General features: G+C 38.3%; 3 protein-coding genes across 9 annotated transcripts; 1 reads left to right on the plus strand and 2 right to left on the minus strand.

The window, feature by feature from the left end:
- Positions 1-340: 340 nt before the first annotated feature.
- Positions 341-3,539, plus strand: LOC104725326 (glutamate receptor 1.3-like). Its single transcript, XM_010443964.3, has 5 exons — positions 341-684; positions 777-2,002; positions 2,112-2,418; positions 2,504-2,877; positions 2,987-3,539. Exons 1-5 carry the CDS (start codon positions 375-377, stop codon positions 3,383-3,385), a joined length of 2,616 nt encoding a protein of 871 aa, XP_010442266.2. The 5' UTR covers positions 341-374; the 3' UTR covers positions 3,386-3,539.
- A 1,873-nt stretch (positions 3,540-5,412) lies between these two features.
- On the minus strand, positions 5,413-8,636 carry LOC104725327 (uncharacterized). Its single transcript, XM_010443965.2, has 9 exons — positions 8,123-8,636; positions 7,838-7,987; positions 7,237-7,451; positions 7,081-7,151; positions 6,783-6,948; positions 6,330-6,501; positions 6,030-6,188; positions 5,846-5,934; positions 5,413-5,763 (listed from the first exon to the last, which is right to left on the minus strand). The coding sequence occupies exons 1-9, from the start codon at positions 8,379-8,381 to the stop codon at positions 5,668-5,670; spliced, it is 1,377 nt and encodes a 458-aa protein (XP_010442267.2). The 5' UTR covers positions 8,382-8,636; the 3' UTR covers positions 5,413-5,667.
- A 94-nt stretch (positions 8,637-8,730) lies between these two features.
- On the minus strand, positions 8,731-12,314 carry LOC104728689 (monocopper oxidase-like protein SKU5). 7 transcript variants are annotated; one of them, XR_015572092.1, is made up of 9 exons: positions 11,791-12,115; positions 11,536-11,645; positions 11,168-11,438; positions 10,929-11,067; positions 10,474-10,828; positions 9,975-10,340; positions 9,799-9,873; positions 9,523-9,725; positions 8,731-9,100 (listed from the first exon to the last, which is right to left on the minus strand). XR_015572092.1 is itself a non-coding variant. In XM_087474563.1 (9 exons), the coding sequence occupies exons 1-9, from the start codon at positions 11,932-11,934 to the stop codon at positions 8,989-8,991; spliced, it is 1,779 nt and encodes a 592-aa protein (XP_087330689.1). In that variant the 5' UTR covers positions 11,935-12,314; the 3' UTR covers positions 8,731-8,988. The 7 variants fall into 7 exon arrangements, 2 of the variants coding, with proteins under 2 accessions (XP_087330689.1, XP_087330690.1); XR_015572094.1 differs by having other exon boundaries at positions 9,799-9,850; positions 11,791-12,051; XR_015572093.1 differs by having other exon boundaries at positions 9,795-9,850; positions 11,791-12,051.
- Between the last annotated feature and the right edge of the window lie 190 nt (positions 12,315-12,504).

A 12,504-nucleotide genomic window follows, 5' to 3' on the forward strand; every position in this document is an offset into this window, starting at 1 on the left:
ATGGTGTTTCCTCTTTGGTCTTTTAAACTAGAATTGGTCCGTTGACAATTTTATCCTCTACAATCCTATTTTTACTATGGTCACCAAACATTATAAATTGAGTCAGATTCTCCTACATTAGTGACCTGAAAAACAAAAGAGTAGCCAACCTCGGTAGCCCACACCAAATTTTTCGTTGACTAATGTCATCCTCTTAACAATCATATAAAAAAGTCATCATCTTAAACTTTGAATTTTTCTTCTTTTGTATGTATACATTACATTTTATGTAAGACAAGACAGAGAAAAAACAAAACACGGCATGTGTTATATAATAATAATAAAGAGTAAAGCAACAAACGTGGGGCTTTCTCTTTTCTCTGTAGATTTTTTTAATGGAGAAATTTTGTATTCAAAAACCAATCTTGCTATCGTTTCTTCTTGTTTTGCTTCTCTTCTTCATCTCCGGCTCTTTTGCTTCAACTCAAAACGACGAGGTTGATGGACGTTTCAGGTCGGGGCATGAACAGGTTCCAGTCCGGGTCGGGTTGGTTTTGGATTTGGGTTCCGTGGAAGGCAAGATAGTGAAAAGCTCTGTTTCCTTGGCGCTTTCCGATTTCTATGCTATTCACAATGGTTACAAAACAAGAATCTCTCTTTCATTCAGAAACTCTCATGGAGAGCCTCTTCTTGCTCTTGCTTCTGGTAACACTTCTTCTCTACATAAAGCCTCTTCTTCTTGTCTTCATTCACGCTCATACTCTTGGTTTTATTTTAATATTTTGTGAATTAAACAGCTGTAGATCTGCTAAAAATTGAAGGAGTAGAAGCGATAATTGGCGGGAACTCGTTGCTAGAAGCTAAGCTTTTAGGGGAACTTGGAGAGAAAGCTAGGGCTCCTGTGGTTTCACTTAACTCTCCGGTTTCATTGTCATTGAGCAAATACAGTCACTTGATCCAAGCCACACATGATTCTGCCTCTGAGGCAAAGGGAATTACATCTTTTATTAATGGGTTTGATTGGAACAGTGTTGCTCTTGTTTATGAAGATCACGATGATTGGAGAGAGACTATGCAACTTATGCTGGAGCATTTTCATGAGAACAACGTTCGTGTACAGTCCAAGGTTGGTTTTACTGTCTCCTCAAGTGAGGATTTTGTGATGGATAGGTTACAGAAGCTGAAGGACTTGGGAACAACTGTCTTTGCTGTTCACTTGTCTGAAGTTATTGCAACTCATCTCTTCCCATGTGCTGCGAGACTAGGGTTGATGGGTGATGGGTTTGCTTGGATACTCACTGCAAAAAGCATGAACAGTTTCCATGAGTCCATTGATGATTTTGCAGAGGCAATGGAAGGTGTGGTTGGATTCAAATCTTACATCCCAATGACAAAAGAGCTTCAAAATTTCACTATGAGATTGAAAAACTCACTGCCTGTTGAAGAAGCGGACATCACTCGGTTGAGTATCTCAGGCGTATGGGCTCACGATATAGCTTGGGCTCTGGCGAGTGCAGCGGAAGTAACAAGGACGTCAAACGTGTCAGCAACTCTCCTTGAAGCAATCACAGAGACTAGGTTTAAGGGTTTTAGTGGTGACTTTCAATTGAATGATAAGAAGTTGTTGTCAGATAAGTTTGAGATTGTGAATATGATAGGATCAGGTGAGAGAAGGATAGGGTTCTGGAATTCTAACGGTAGTTTTAGCAATAGAAGACATTTATCTTCTACTCATAACAAGCTAGAGACAATAATTTGGCCTGGTGGGTCTGCTCAAACTCCGAACGGGAACAGTCTAAGAGATAGCGATCGTAAAAAGCTGAGGGTGTTGGTTACATCTAGCAATAGATTTCCAAGACTGATGAAAGTGGAGACTGATCCAGTAACCAATGAATTAATTGTTGAAGGGTTCTGTATAGAAGTATTTAGAGCTTCGATTAGTCCTTTCAACTATGAAATAGAGTACATACCTTGGCTTAATGGAAGTAACTACGACAATCTTGCCTATGCACTTCATAGCCAGGTACTAACCATGTCTATGTTTACTATTTTTTAAAATATTTTATTTGGTCAATGTAGAGTGTGTGGAGACATAATCGAGTTCCATGAAAATGTTGTGTTGCATCCCACAGAAAGACAAATATGATGCGGCAGTGGGAGATATTACAATCACTTCGAACAGATCTATGTATGTTGATTTTACGTTGCCATTCACAGAAATGGGTCTTGGTATTGTAGCACCAAAGGAGAGGAGTATGTGGGTGTTCTTCCAACCTTTGACACCAGACCTATGGATAACAAGTGCAGCTTTCTTTGTCTTGACCGGCATTATAGTTTGGTTAATAGAAAGATCTGAGAACAAGGAGTTCCAAGGATCTTGGTCAAAACAGATTGGAGTTGCTCTTTGGTTTGGCTTCTCCACTCTTGTGTATGCACACAGTAAGCTAAGCTAGTACCCACTTTTTCACATTTATATAAGCTAATCTTAGTTTCCACATTTTGATGTTTATTATGCGTTTTACAGGGGAGAGACTAAAACACAACTTATCAAGATTTGTAGTTACAGTTTGGGTATTTGTAGTACTCATATTGACTGCAAGTTACACTGCAACACTTACATCAATGATGACGGTGCAACAGATACGATTTAACTCTAATGAAGACTATGTGGGTCACCTCTCAGGCTCTCTCATAGCAAATGTGGCACTAACCAGTTCCAGCCTCCGAGCGATGAGATCCCTTGGTCTCAATAGTGCTGCAGATTATGCTCAAGCATTGTTAAACAGAACTGTCTCGTTCGTTGTTGATGAGTTGCCATACCTCAAAGTTCTCCTTGGCGAGAATCCGACACATTTTCTCATGGTCAAAACACAATCTACCACCAACGGTTTCGGCTTTGTATGTATCCTTCTTATATTCATAAGTTTCCTTGCTCTTTAATTACTTTTGACTTGCTGACCAAAAAAATTTTTTTTTTTGGGTTTGTTATATATATCCATGTGTTCAGATGTTTCAAAAGGGCTTTGAGTTGGTGCCTAATGTGTCTCGAGAAATAATAAAGCTAAGGACGAGCGAGAAGCTAAACGAGATGGAGAAAACATGGTTTGATAATCAACTTCCATACACAAGCGATGATACATCAAATCCTATAACCCTTTACCGATTCCGCGGTTTGTTTATGATCACCGGAGTTTCATTCGCTTTCGCTCTTGCTGCACTTGTCTTTCTTTGGCTCCGTGACAAAAGGGAAGTTCTTGTGAATTCGGTTAAACTATTCCTCTGGCGACAAATTATCAATTTCAGGATACACTTCACAAGAACTATCCATCCTAGTCCTCTCGATGACCGCATTGGCGAAAATGCGGTTCAAATGGCTCAACACGTAAATAATAGGAATTCTGAATAGGATAGTCAAGAAAGGTTCCATTACCAATCCTTACTTGTAAATTCCTTACGTACGAAAAAAAAAAGTATAAAATGATGTTACCCTTTGTATATTTGTGATGTAATCAGATTCAAAAACCATTTTAAAATGTTGGTTCGTTACACAAAGAAAGAAATATCACAAGTCCGATGTAAACCGGAATTTATAGACATTAATTACTAACCAAGAAATCTGAAAACCCTAAATCAGAAATTAGCCGAGTCTGAAATACCAAAGACACCTCGTTGAGTGTATAAATTGGGCTTTTATTGGGCTGGGCTGATATAAATCATTGAGTCCATTAACCAGACAAACCCTAATCTTCCACCTCTCTAATCTCATACTATATATAAACTCTGTTCTTTCTCTTCAAGAACAACGCCTCTCACATCTCTCTCTCTAGGCTTAAGTTAATCTTTCAAAATTTTGGAAGCTCTCTCTGTTCGTAGATTAGTTCTTTGTTCCATTTTTTTGTGTAGATAATTTTTTGTTTGTTTTGGGTTTAAAAAAGCAAGTCTCAGCTTCTTTGATTGGGTTAAGGTTATCACGATCCAGTCAATTTTATGAAAATCATAACTTGCGAAATAGGAATTTAGTCAGTATCACTCGCCTGGATCTGATAATAAATCATGATTATCTAGGCCCTTAACCTACTGGCACAATCCCTCTTTTCTCTAATTTTTATGTGATAAATTGTTTTTATGCAAACGCACTCTGTCCCAAGACCTTTAATTCCATGTTTTGGTGCAATTTCTTCGTTTGCTAGATTGATCTGTATTCCAATTTAACTCAGTCCTCAGGATTTTATTTTCAGTGATCCTTACATGGGCACATGGTTGGTTTACAATATCTTGATACATAATCACTCTGTATTTATCTCAGCAGAACCAATGGTTTCTGTTTTGTTGGATATAGACCCGACCAAAGACGATTGTTGATTCAGATTAAGTTTGAACAGACTACGGTTTTTAAGTTTTTGACCCGACATGACTAAGCTGAGTTTGGTCTTTTCTTGTAATAGGAAGACCAAAAATAAGGAACAAACTAAGCTGTGGGTGGGAGAGGATATTGAATGCGGATTAAGAAATAACCTTTTGCCTGTAATTTGTAACGTTTAGATTTGTATATGCGATACTAAGATAAGATGTGTAGCTGATTTGGCTTTTCTCGCACATGATCGATCTATAAACAAGCTCAAGCTCTGGCCCGCCCTTGTAAATGTTCTAGAAACTTGAATCAAAAGTGATTAAAATTCTTTATGAAGATTGAATCAAGAGGATCCTATCTAAATTGGTCTTAACCTACAGTCTTGTGGACGAATAAGTTAAATATAGGTGATTGAACTGTTTCTTATGAGTCGCACAATAAATTTGATATCACACCAAATTTACAATCTTTTTTCTTTTTTTTTTGAACAAACACACCAAATTACAATCGTCAAGTATATTACCTGTTTAACTAATACAAAGCCATAAAGAAAAAGATGATGCATTAGACTGGTGAGGAATTCTTAAAAAACTTAGCTTATGATTGCTCCACTAAACTGTTGTTTCTGCAAGTTATATAATTTCCTAGTCTTTAAATAACCCTGCTTATGTATATGAATTGGACAATGTGGTTTTTATAGGTTGATACTACGTAAATCGGTAAATGGCTCCTAATAGTAATATTTTTTCCATATCTTGTAAGTTGTAACTAAATACTACTAGTCGTATGCCCATTCCAAGTGCATCTTGTAACTAAATATAATAATCCGAACTACCATGATTGTCAATCGTCAAACCAAAAAATGGGAGGACTCAAGGTCTCACGTTCGAGAACCAATAGTTTGGGAGAGATGATTGACACTACAGCAAATGAGATAATATCATACTACCCAAGGCTTTCAAATACAGTTATAATTATGTTGTATGAAATATTAAAAAACAAAGCACTAACACACTTGTGATCATCCTTCAATTTCTTTTTAGGTTTCGCTGTAGATGAAATTTAAATCTATTATCAACTTATGAACACACAGAAAAAATAAATTGCTTATAAATCGGTAATTATAAATCCTCATCATCGTCTAGTGAAACTCCAAACGCAAAATTATAAACAAACATAGAAAACGAAACGATACAAGACCATGCATGGACAAGAATGCCTGAGACAAACACTACTGCAAAAAACATTTAGACACCACTCCCTTTGAGAGACCATTCAGCAACAACAATGCTTTAGAAGATTCAGTCCCTTAACTAAACTGAACTGCGTCTATTTCCTCAGCAACAACGTCCTTCAACCCCAAACGTTGAACTAGCTACCTGTGACGGTTTCCCCAGTACCATGTCCGATACCATTTCCGCAGTTCCTAGAGCCTAAACGATTTCAAGAAACCGGGAATCAATGATCATGTTCTTGAGAAAGGTTTTTGAACATTAGTATGGAAATCTTACTTACCATGGAAAGTCCTCCTCCTTCATGACCAGCTGTCAAGTACAGGTTTTGTAATCCAGGCACGGATCCAATCACTGGCTTCCCATCAGGCACTATCATCAGTTCAAAGACACGTACGTTCAGGTTTTGTGATCATACCAAACACCGATTTCAAGTATCTTTGAAGCATTAGAAGCAAGAGACTTACTGTAAGGACGCAACCCGACTCTCACTTTCCTGTTACGGATGAAATCTTCAAGGGAAATATCTCGTAACTTGGGAAAGAATTCTGCTGCACGCTCCCATATGCAGCGGATGATAAACTCATCAGCTTCAGTGTCAAACCCAACAAATTCACGGCTGCTCCCTGATATTTAGAGATGTATGTATATCACGTGTGACTGGTAAAAATTTTTAGCATAAAAAAAATAAGAAGAACATGGATATTTAACTGGTTCAGGAGTTCAAGAGGCAAGAGGTGAACACAGACTCATGAAATTGAAATTACCAAGAACAAGGTTTCCTGTTGTATCCATTGTGGCTGTCATGGAAATGGATAGCATTCGTTCATCGACATCCAATCCTGAAGCTGAAGCACTTTGATGATTCGCATAACCAGCCTCCATTATCCCATGATTTAAATGGAACGAATCAAAGTTCTCTACCACAAGTAGATGTCCCTGCAAAGAAATTAGTTGGATAATCCCAAAGCAGTCTATTTTCAGAGTTTGCATATTCTGGAAGCTTGCAGTAGATCAACTTGACAAACAAAAATATACTTGTTTCTCGTAAACAATAACATTCTCAAGAACTCAGCTTTCCAGAATTTTTAGACCTCTTCATGTCGATGATAATACATTTCGATATAGAGATTCAAAATGCCAAATTTTTGTGCTGCCAAAGATTTTGATAACGGGGGTAAATGAAATGGAAGAATGAGCAATCAGACAAGAGCTCAAACCTTTCTTGGCTTCACAGGAACGTCAAGCGAAATGTTGCAGTCTTTAAGCAGTTCATGCATGAGAGATCCACTCCAGCAACCAGCAGCTACTATAGTAGCCTTCTTACCATACAAGTAGCGTTTAGAAGTCTGAACACCTGTAACCTCCGTTCCATGCCCCTCAGACCTAAATCAAATATACAATTAACACAGCCTCTTCAGGTACCAAAATTACGATATTATGACGGAAAACTAGACACAAAGCATTTTTATTTGTGGTTCAGAAGAGTTCCAATTCAGCTAAACAAAGATTAGCAACCTTATGAAACCTGTAACAGGTTCGTGATAGAACTCGGCATATCTTCCTTCTGTTGCAAACTCTCTGTTTCCCTGAATAACTCAAAGAAGAAAACTAAGTTAACCACAAAGCAAAGAGTCTGAGGAGACATTCAACTATCCAGGAAATTCTAGCAACCTTCTCGATATAAGCAACCGCACGATGAGCATCCAACTGCGAATCATCGGGAAGAAATGCAGCCCCGGAATCATAATCCACAAGAACCGAAGGCTCTTTTAGAAACAAATCAGCACTAGACAAATATTCAGTTCTCAACCCAGCTTCAGATAGCTCATGAACCTTTTGCTTCAGAGCAACACATTCCTCAGAGGTCCTACCAATGAGCAAGCTTCCTGCAGATGACAACAATACAGAGAACTATATCATCTAAAAGAAATTTGCCATTTCGAGGAAAAAAGATGAAAATAACATTGCCTAACATTGGTGTATAGAACCCAATTAACTAAAGTGAGGCACTTTATAGGAATTAACATAAGATCGATCATCAGAAAGAGCTCCAAATGCATAATACACTGAACTATATCATCTACAAGACAACCCTATTTCGTTGAATAAGATGAAAATAACATTGACAAAAGTACCTAACTAATGGTGTATAGGACCCAATTGGCTAAAGTGAAGAACTTTATAAGAATTAAGCCAAGGTCATCAGATAAACAAAGTTGATTAAAGAGCTCCAAATTCTAAACAAAAGTGAAGTGAGTAGTAAAAAAAAAACCTGTCTTTTTCCAGCCAAGCAACTCTTCAGGATCAAGACCTTCATTGTTTAAGCTCTCTGCAAGATTGTGCCAAAGTTGATGACTCCTCAAGGTCAAGTCCCACACATCACTGCCTGGTTTCTTGTGTGTCATCCATATATACCCCTGCCCTGAAATCCCAAAACCACAAATTTCAAGTTAAGTCAACTCTATTCACTCCGAGAGTCCAACTTTATTTACATAATCCATGAGGGTAATGTGATGTGAGATCCAATTTTGTAAGAGAAAGGAACAATAAAGATTACCGGCACCAGTGGCGCCAGAGCAAGGGACAGCTTTATCAACAAGGGCAACGGATAGATCCGACCCGGTAAGGAATTGACGGGCAATGGTCAGTCCGATGATCCCACCACCAACAACAACTACATCGTAGGAGCTGCGAGAAGCTGTGACACGAAGTAATGGTAAAGCTCCATGTCGGGTCCTCCGAGTAGAGCTCGGAGATGAAAATGGGTAGTCCTTGGGTGTTAAAAAGGTGGGTGATTGAAGGAAAATGGAAACCATTGGAGAGCTTTTGGTATCGTAAAGGTTTGAACTTTCATAAGTCAACGTCAAAATTAGAACCGGAATAAGACTTTTAGTTCTATTTATGTGCAATTAGCGCTTCTTCACATTTCCACCTGAGAATCATCTTCTTGTAATATGAGAGTAAATGAGTTAATGTTCCATGTTGGAACATGGATTCAAGCTCCTTAGACACGGATCCATTATATCCATGTATATCTGATCAGTTTCCAGTTTCTACATATGCCTAATTGCCTATAGCCTAGCGAGAAGCTTACAAACAAGACTCAGGTCTGAGCATTACCATTCTCATTTTCCAGAGATGTCCTTATCGAAACACTTTGCGGTATTATCAAGAATCTTCTTAGTATTAGAAACATGATGTAGTGTTCTCACTAACTTCATCTAATAATAATGTTCTATTTCAATGCAAGCCTTACGGCATAACATTATATTGATTGGCTGAATAAACTCTACGCATAAACAAGAAACACAGCATCTGTGATCTTCAAGCTTCTACTGTTACACCAACGCTACGAACTTCTAAAATGACGGGAGTGGCGTTGCAGTTGCAGGTTTGCTATCAGGCCAGAGAAGCTGAGAATCGTCATCTTGCTAAACTACTGACTAAGATTGCAAAAAGGGCGAGGAGAAACGCTCTGCTTGTCACAAAGATGGATCGTGGTGATCCCGAAAACTTTACCCTTTGTGCTTGATCTCTGCAGAAAAACCAAGACACATGTCAATGCAACAAGTTTATCTCTATTAACTACATGTGACCAATGAAACTGAAAAAGCAAACAAAACAACAAGAATCTGGTCATTTTGCATACAGCAGATATGTTGAACTGATGAACTAGCATGTTTCAGAAAAGAAATAACTGAGAAGGCCAACCTAAAAGGTATATCCTGTCTATATAACCCAGAAAAGTCTATACGAACCAGGTTATTTAAGTTACTTTTGCTACATAATAGGTACTTCCAGATTCTCCAACCTCTCTCTTGATCAAATTTGGAATTTAGGACCAGCAAAAGCAGGAAAGAGAAAGAAAAAAAATGATACTCTTTCTATCTTATCTCTGGAACATTCTTTTCTAGATTTAACTTTTGAATAGAATATGAGAGCATCTGCAAATCTTACTTTTGTAATGGTGAGAGCCGACCACAGTATATGGAGTTTCCAGGAACGGAATTCTCAGATGAGTCCATGTCAACCTCTGGATTAACAACACTCAAGTATACTTCTTGGCCCAGATACCATGAGGCGAGATTGTCTATTCGAAGGTTCCACATGCCAGCATTGTCCAAAGAAACTAAGATGGCCGTCCATGCACCAGGATACACCTGTAAACAAATTAGCTGTTTAGAAACACATAGAAACAAATGTAACATTTCGGTTTCAGGTCATAAAACCTGCGTAGTAGATCGAGCAACCGCATCCCCCTTGTTGTATGTGCTTCTGCTATTTTCTGTCCACAGACCAAAGTCCATCCTTCAATACAAATATCATTCTTTAATTTTACAATCACATTGTCCATTATCTCTCAATGTCTGCTCACGTAAATGGATCTAATATAACTAATGCAACCTTACCCAACAACAAAAAATGCATAACCATCCAAGTGGTAGCTCTTAACAGTGGTGTCACTATTCTGAAATATGATTTCCACGAATCCTTTGAACGTGCCGTTTATGACAGAGGTATCAACCCTGGGATGCCTATTCATTGGTCTTTTTGGGAAATCCAACTTGTATACCCCTGAGATGTTGTATTGCTGAGCAAGCTTTAGTGGTGTTGAAGGAGGTATATACGATATACCATTAAGAGTGGCACGCAATCGTCCCTCTATCATCTCAGGTGGTCGGTTGACAATCACATACACATCAGTTACTGTGATCTGGCCATATTTGAAAGATCCCTGAGGGTTTGGGCGGGCAGCCCCAGCCGAGAGATTCAACCTACCAAACAGCCTTTCCATCAGCAACAAGTAAAATTGCAGTTTTTTATTTCCGAATCATGCTTAATACGAAATACATTCTGCCAAGATTATTCCTAGTATGAAACATATAACTAAACATAGTTGTTAACAACCTTATGGATCGAGCTTGGTTCATTGAGAAAAATGTGTCCAACTCAGCAGGAGGATCAGGGAGTGGACCTAAAGCGGGTCCTTGAGAACTAGAGTAGCGCAAAATAGCGACTCCACTAGCTTTGACGGATGTAACAAACCTTGGGCTGGCAACAATGTAGTAGTCATTACTACCAGATTGATCCATAGTGACCAAAAATGAGAAAGATTGACCCACATGAATGTCCATGTTCGTATAATTTTGCTGAACTGTGTATGACCCTTCTGTCTCAACAAGAAGTAAGTTATGATTCTGTATTCTAAAGTTCAAGCTTGTTGCAATCCCAGAATTGTGAACACGGAAACGGTATGTTTTTCCTAGTAACAATGAAGGCATGAATGTGGTCAGAGCTGGAGAAGACTCAAACTATAAACCAAATAAAGATTCAACAAAAAAGGGATCTTTTTCCAAGGATACCTGGTTCAACGTTAATAGTCCCAAAAGGAATCGCATTGGAAGCAAGCTCGCGAGTGTAAGGAAAAGGTCCAAATCCATTGATGACAATACCATCTGGAGGTCCAAGACCATTCTTACCCTCAACGTCCTTCCTCAGCTTCTGATTCCACAAAAACGTTTGAGATGTTAAAAAACAAGCATAGCAAAAGAGACAGGACAGTAACGATAAAGAAAGGTTAAGGCTTTATTGTGTAAAAAACCTTATGGCTCTTAGTATACCAATCACTAATAAAGAGAGTAACATCACCATCAGGACGAGCAAAAGGAACCGGAATGATTTCTCGATTATTGACAATAATCCCTCCATATCCACCAGAAGCTCTCTGGAAATTTGTAGAAGGGAAATAAAAGAAACTCCCAATCTGATCTTTAACTTGAAACTCATAAGTCCAATTCCAACCAGCAGGAATTGGACAATTAGTTCCTAAAACACCATCTTGCCATGAGTTTTTCCTTTGTTGTATTCCATTCCTACAAATCACCATCACCACTAACATAGTTTTAGTGACCAAATCAAAATCATACAGATACTTAAGACTAGAACAGAAGAATCGACATTGTTACAGACCATGTAAGAAGCAGTGGCTCGTCAAGATTATTCTTCACATTCATAACAACGTTCCAATTCGTAGTCACGTTAAGAATTGGTCCAGGGAACTGCCCATTTATCCCAATTACCTTCAAATCGAATACACAAGCAAGAACCCACATGAGATCTCAAAAAAGTTGAAATTTTTCAAATTGGAATCTTAAAAATCGAAACTTTCCAAATTAGGAATTTCAAAAATTGAAACTGAGATGATGAACGTGGAAAATCTCAGACCTGCTGACGAGTGCCGAGAGGAGAAGCAGTGAGGTAAGAGACCGTCCAATCGAAGAAGATGTAAGGATCGGCGGCTAGGGTTCCGGTAACCGACAAGAAAACGACCACAGATATGCACCGTAAGTGCACTGGAGAGCACCGCATTGGATCACTCACTCTCTCTCTGATTCGAACAGTGAGTAAAACTGGAGAAAACCATGTGCAGAGATTTGGGAAAGCTTTAAACCAAGTCTGAATGTGATTACAGCAGCAGAGGCGCCAAAAGAGAACATACCTTTGTTGGTCCTACTTCTCCAGACATTTCAGAGATTTTATCAAAATGCCCAAAAACTTTAGGAAAATAGTCAATTTAACCCCCACACCTTTGATTTAAATCTACAATTTTGAGTATTTTAAAGTAAGGCTTAAGAGTTAAGACTTGAAGAGTCAACATTCTTCACCCTCAACGTTAATCAAATTTAAGAAAGTAGCATTATCTGCTCAATTATAAAGTATAAAGTTTAGTTTTTTTCGATGAAAAGTATAAAGTGAGTTGAATAGATTTGTGACTTGTGAGTGTTAGACAAAAATGCTTGTGGCGACCGTAGCAGAAGCTCCTAGTTCGAAACGTCATTCCAATTCCTACATCATTGTGCTTTTGAATGGTGTAAACAGACGAGAACGAGTTTAAAACTTTAAATAAATGTATTGAACTAAAGTATCCATTTGTTGGGA

This window comes from Camelina sativa, chromosome 11, assembly GCF_030686135.1.
Source record: "Camelina sativa cultivar CO46 ecotype springtype chromosome 11, ASM3068613v1".
NCBI classification, from domain to species: Eukaryota; Viridiplantae; Streptophyta; class Magnoliopsida; order Brassicales; family Brassicaceae; genus Camelina; species Camelina sativa.

Excerpts from the sequence above, each read along its gene's own strand:
- LOC104725326 (XM_010443964.3), top strand. The coding sequence starts at position 375 with ATGGAGAAATTTTGTATTCAAAAACCAATCTTGCTATCGTTTCTTCTT. Across the intron at positions 2,003-2,111 it reads CCTATGCACTTCATAGCCAG|AAAGACAAATATGATGCGGC; the intron begins GTACTAACCATG and ends TGCATCCCACAG. Across the intron at positions 2,419-2,503 it reads CACTCTTGTGTATGCACACA|GGGAGAGACTAAAACACAAC; the intron begins GTAAGCTAAGCT and ends TGCGTTTTACAG.
- LOC104725327 (XM_010443965.2), bottom strand. The coding sequence starts at position 8,381 with ATGGTTTCCATTTTCCTTCAATCACCCACCTTTTTAACACCCAAGGAC. Across the intron at positions 7,988-8,122 it reads CTCTGGCGCCACTGGTGCCG|GGCAGGGGTATATATGGATG; the intron begins GTAATCTTTATT and ends TTGGGATTTCAG. Across the intron at positions 7,452-7,837 it reads GCTTGGCTGGAAAAAGACAG|GAAGCTTGCTCATTGGTAGG; the intron begins GTTTTTTTTTTA and ends TGTCATCTGCAG.
- LOC104728689 (XM_087474563.1), bottom strand. The coding sequence starts at position 11,934 with ATGCGGTGCTCTCCAGTGCACTTACGGTGCATATCTGTGGTCGTTTTC. Across the intron at positions 9,874-9,974 it reads TATGCATTTTTTGTTGTTGG|GATGGACTTTGGTCTGTGGA; the intron begins GTAAGGTTGCAT and ends TTTGTATTGAAG. Across the intron at positions 9,726-9,794 it reads TTGCTCGATCTACTACGCAG|GTGTATCCTGGTGCATGGAC; the intron begins GTTTTATGACCT and ends ATTTGTTTACAG.